This window comes from Echinops telfairi, unplaced genomic scaffold, assembly GCF_000313985.2.
Source record: "Echinops telfairi isolate 266 unplaced genomic scaffold, ASM31398v2 ScPeMD7_7469;HRSCAF=8507_0, whole genome shotgun sequence".
Lineage (NCBI taxonomy): Eukaryota > Metazoa > Chordata > Mammalia > Afrosoricida > Tenrecidae > Echinops > Echinops telfairi.
This window is the reverse complement of record NW_022111372.1, coordinates 47,180,366-47,185,314: the sequence shown is the minus strand read 5'-3', so window position 1 is coordinate 47,185,314 and position 4,949 is coordinate 47,180,366. Positions and strand designations below refer to the sequence as shown.

The following is a 4,949-nucleotide window of genomic DNA, read 5'->3' as shown; positions in this document are numbered from 1 at the left end:
TCGGTCAGCAGTCTCCCTATCCTCAGCCCCTCCCACGTCACAGTGCTCTCTCCTGCCACCCAGCCCAGCCCTAAAGGAGAATTGAGAACAGGGTAGAGGGGGGAGACATCGACAACAGATAGAGGCCCCGTCCCCCCAGCAGTGAGGAATCAGGCAGGACAGGGGCCCTGGGGCCCAGCTCTCTGCATACTAGCCCTACCTCTATTTCCTCACCTAGAAAATGGGGGGCATAAGCCCCCCTGCTCCAGAGGACAGTGTTGCAGACGAAACGTGCATATGAAGTGGAGCACTCGCACCTACCGGCGCCTGTGGTTCTACAAACCCAAACTCACTGCCATGAGTCAAGGCTGACTCACAGCAGTCCCCTGAGGGTTTCTGAGACCGGCACTGTTGGCAAGAACAGGAAGCCCAGCCTTTCTCCCTCAGAGCTGCTGGTGGTTGTGAACTGCTGACCCTGCAGATCACAGCCCACTGTGTCACCACGACACTAGCAGGGCTCTTTCAGCCTATGGTCAGTTGCTATCCTTCCAACTTGATAGCACTGTGGATCAAGCATTGGACTGGTAATGGATAGGTCACAGGTTCAAGCCCACCAACTCTCTGTGGAAGAAAGATGAGGCTGTCTGTTCCCATAAAGGTTTACTGTATGGGAAGGTCGGAGAGGGAGGGGAAATATGAGGAGCTGATACCAAGGGCTCAAGTAGAAAGAAAATGATTTGAAAAGGATGATGGCAATATTCTATACAAAGGTGCTTGACACAATGGATGGATGGATTGTGATAAGAGCTGTAAGAGCCCCCAATAAAATGATTAAAAAACAAAAGATATACTGTCGCAGAATCCCAAAGAAGCAGTTCTACTCTGCCCTGAGGGTCACTGTGCCTTAGAATGGGTTCATCTCCCATTAGACAGGTCAATATTCCAGTGTGAGACCTGGGATTTCTGCTGGCTGATTTTGGAAAGTAGACCTTTCTCCCTGGTATGCCTGACAGCTCTGCTCAAGCCAGTCCACCATAGGTGACCCCGCTGGTCCTTGAAGCACATGACAACAGCTTCCACCCTCGTAGCAACCATGAACGCCTCCACAGTGTGGCACACTGGACCGATAGGCGGGGAGGGCCAGACTAAGGGTTAAGAAAGGCTTCTTGGTGAGGCCTCCATATTTTGGAGGTGTTCCCACAGTTGTATCCTCCCCCACCCTGAGGTCAGAAACTTGTCTGGTGCGCCTCAGTGTCTCCCAGCCCTGGCACCTGGAGCATAGAAGACCTGAGCGAATGTCCGCAGAACTGACATAAATCCAGGGGGACCAACTCAGTCCACGGCCACAGACTCGATCCACTCACGGTGACCCTGTACAGGGCTTCCGAGACTGTCCTCTGTGCAAGAGCAGTCAACCTCTTCTTTCTTCTGATGGGTTGCTGGTGGATTTGAACTCCTGAACTTGCAATTAGCAGCCCAGTGCTTATCCCACAGAGCCACAAGGGCTCCGTCCACTCCCCCAAGACTGTTGAGTTGCGGCACTGAAGTGGTGGCACAGAAAATCTCTCAGTCCTGGAAAGACCATGGCACTCAGTCACCCCATTTAATCTGAGTCTAGTCCTGGCCCTGAGCCAGGCTGCCCCTCTCTCGGCCTCAGCTCCTTCCTCTTCCCTGCCCAGTAGAGCAATCTGTGGTTCTGTGCCACACAGAGTGGTCCATGGCTGACACCTCAAAGCCTATGTCCCATTGATGGGGCCTGACCATGAGCACCAAATGTTAAGACCTGGCGCCTCGTTCCAACGGAGGGCTGGTGTTTGGCTCTGGCTGGACTAGGAGCCCAGGCTGCAGCTCTGGAGTTGAGGTCAAAGGCAGTAGACCCAGATGGTTTTCCCCAAAGTGGCCTGTGCTGCCAGCAACAAGAGTCCCACTTGTCTAGAAGGATGTGGTCAGCAGGTGGTCAGACGGATCAGGAGAAGCACGGTGTCTGACTGATACAACACAGCTGATGTGCTCCTAAGCCCTTCCCTTAAGGAGACGAACAGAGGAGTTGGAGTCTTACCACGAGAGCTTCAGGAGCAGAGTTTCGGCATCAAGAAAGGCATGAGATGACAAATGTTGGGGAAAAGAGAGGCCACAACATTGTGAAGCACATGTTTTACAACCCATGTGTACTTAACGATGTGCCTCACGTGGGCCGTGAGCCCGGGAACTTGTGGGTGGGGTGGCACCACCTGTCTTGCCCACTAGGCAATGAAAGAAACGGTCTAGGGTCACTGCAATGTGCATTGAAACTTTCCCCACTTGGACAGGAGGCTACAGTCAGTCACCCTGTACAGGAAGAGCTCGACTAGCACTTCCCTCTGGTGGGCATGAGAGGAAACGCAGTCGCGATCCCATTACTCCTTGCTGTGGATGCCACACGGCCCCCTGGGGCCCATAAATGACCAGATAGCCCGAAAAGCCCCACAGGCCATCCAGCCTGCCAAGAAGCACACCCCCTTCTGCCCCCACCCCTACCCTCTGCCTCCTGAGCTGTGTCTGAGTGCTGGGAAGGCTGTTTCCTGCTGTCCACCTGTCCCCTGGGGAGGCCAACCGAGAGCTGACCCACCCATCTCCCTTGCAGATTGTCATTCCCTTCTTCAGCCTGCTCATCAAAGACATCTACTTCCTGAATGAAGGCTGTGCCAACCGCCTCCCCAATGGACACGTCAACTTTGAGGTAGGAGCTGGCCCTGGTCAACCTGCTACCCCCCTAGCCGAGCCCAGGAGACTCCCGGGGCAGCACTGGTGGTCGGAGGCTGGCGCCACATTTACGGTTGATGGAGCCCTTCACAGGCAACACACATGGGAATGCCCAAGCTGTCTGCTCTGGGTGCTCCCAAGCAGGAGACAGCATTGACACCTGCAGAGGACAATGTCACCTTCGCCCAAGGGGAGCAGGAGGCTGACGGGAAAGTCACACCCATAGCCCCTGGGGACAACTGGCGAGTGGTGGGGTGGGGCCTCACAGGGACCTCCTGAGGAGAGCCCTGAACAGTGAGGAGGGGCTTGTCAGGGGGAGGCAGAGCAGACAGAAGGAACAGAGCTCCCTGTTCCCTCTCAGGCACTCTCCAGGAAGCCCTCACCTTGACCTTGACCTTGACCTCCCGGGGAGGGACAGCCCACCATCAGCAGGCAGGGTGTCATGGGTCCCAGCACCTGCCTCCCCACATTCTTCAGAAACAAGGCCAGACTGATACCACCCTGTGTCCCCATTCTCTATGGGCCCACCCACACCACCTAGCCCTCAGGCATCGGGGTTGCCCTGCGGTGGGAGGGGCCAACAGGGTGGGGGGCAGAGACCTGGGAGTCCTGTGGGTGCTGGGTCATGGCAGCAGGGGAACCTGAGTCAGACAGTGCTTGTCAAACAACAGTGGCATTCCCAATCCGTAGACTGGAGTGCTGGTATCCCCTTAGAAGATAATTAGGTGGGTTTGAGACCCCACTCACCCTGGGCTATGCCCTCCTCTGATCAAGCCTGCCTCTCCCTCTGTAAAGGGAGCTTCTGTCTCAGCCTAACGAGGAGGCGAGAAGGCTCAGCCACAACCAGCCGGGTACTGACAGCAGTTTTGGAGTCTCCCCAGAAGCTGGCACCCCTGACCACAGCTGCCCTCTGCTGGTGGTTCTCACACTGACACCCCAGCTGACTTCCCTGTGCTGCAGACTGGCTGGCTGAGACCCCAACCTAGCTCCAGTAGATCTGGGCGTGCAGCTGGCAGGCAGGCAGGCAGGCTCTCCAGGCCACTGTGTTCCCAGTGGAGGGCTGGACAATCCAAGCTGCAGGGACATGTTGAGGCTTTAGGGGCCCACAGGGCCTGGGATCTAGTCCCCCAGTGGACCCTGACACACAGCCCATCAAAATCAGTCCTGAGACTCAGGGCAAGAGGGAGACACAGGGAACAGGGCAGTGGGACCAGAAGCCAGGCGGGACCTGGCCCCAGGGTTGATGGAGGATGCCCCAGTGCAGAGCTCCCCACCCAGTCCTGACTTGGTACTGTTGTTCACTCCGAATCCTTCTTTACATGGACTTGCAATCTGTTTTAATTTAAATAAATTAAGCCTGTAAGATTTACATAAACAAAACTTTACCTAAATGTAGGAGGGAGCTTAAAGAGTTCGTGGGAAAATTCCATTATCTTTTCATGTCATTCCCACAAATGTGTTGACACCCCATCGTATTGAAGTGTATTTGTTTAAATACATATATATCATTCTAAAAATCAGGAATAGCCATCACTTGCCATAAATAGGGGATAGCTGTAAAAATAAATAAATACAACGAAGGTACAATCATGTTCAATTCCAGCCCGATGTGCTTTGCCTGCTTAAGGCTGTAGCCTAGGTGGGGCCTAGTGAGCCCTGGGGTCTCCATGTGGTGGACCGGAGGTTCCAGCCACCTGGTGACTGACTTCCAGAATTGCACCCGTGAGAACCTGGGAGTATAGTTCTCATCTAACACAGGGTCACCAGGAGTCAGAGCTGACTCTGGTTGCTGTGTGAGCCCTGAGTGTGCCTGGGTACTTTTATGCGCCTCCTTCTATGTCTCTGTGATCCCGGCAGAAATTTCTGGAGCTGGCCAAACAAGTTGGAGAGTTCATCACATGGAAACAAGTAGAGTGTCCCTTTGAACAAGACCCCAGCATCACCCACTACCTGCACACGGCCCCCATCTTCAGCGAGGATGGTAAGGTACCCCACAGCCTCCCTGACCCTCTGAGACCCATAATCCAGTTGCCTCTCAGAGCCCCCTGCTCAGTGCAAAGGTAGGACGCGCTGAGCTCTGCTGGCTCCAGGGGAAATCAGGGAAGGCCTACCTGGCAGGTCATTAGCCCAGGTGTACAGGATGGGGCTCTAGGAGTACATTTGACCCCAAGAGCCCCTGGATAGACTTTCGCTGGACAAAGTTGGTCACTGATTAAAACAAAACAAAA

General features: G+C 54.7%; 1 protein-coding gene across 1 annotated transcript in view; it reads left to right on the top strand.

The window, feature by feature from the left end:
* RASGEF1C (RasGEF domain family member 1C) overlaps nucleotides 1-4,949 on the top strand; it is a 38,524-nt gene that overhangs the window by 28,235 nt on the left and 5,340 nt on the right. Inside the window, exons 10-11 of the mRNA XM_004696846.4 lie at nucleotides 2,603-2,698; nucleotides 4,579-4,702. Coding sequence (XP_004696903.1) covers nucleotides 2,603-2,698; nucleotides 4,579-4,702 — 220 coding nt within the window. The remainder of the gene's footprint in view (nucleotides 1-2,602; nucleotides 2,699-4,578; nucleotides 4,703-4,949) is intronic.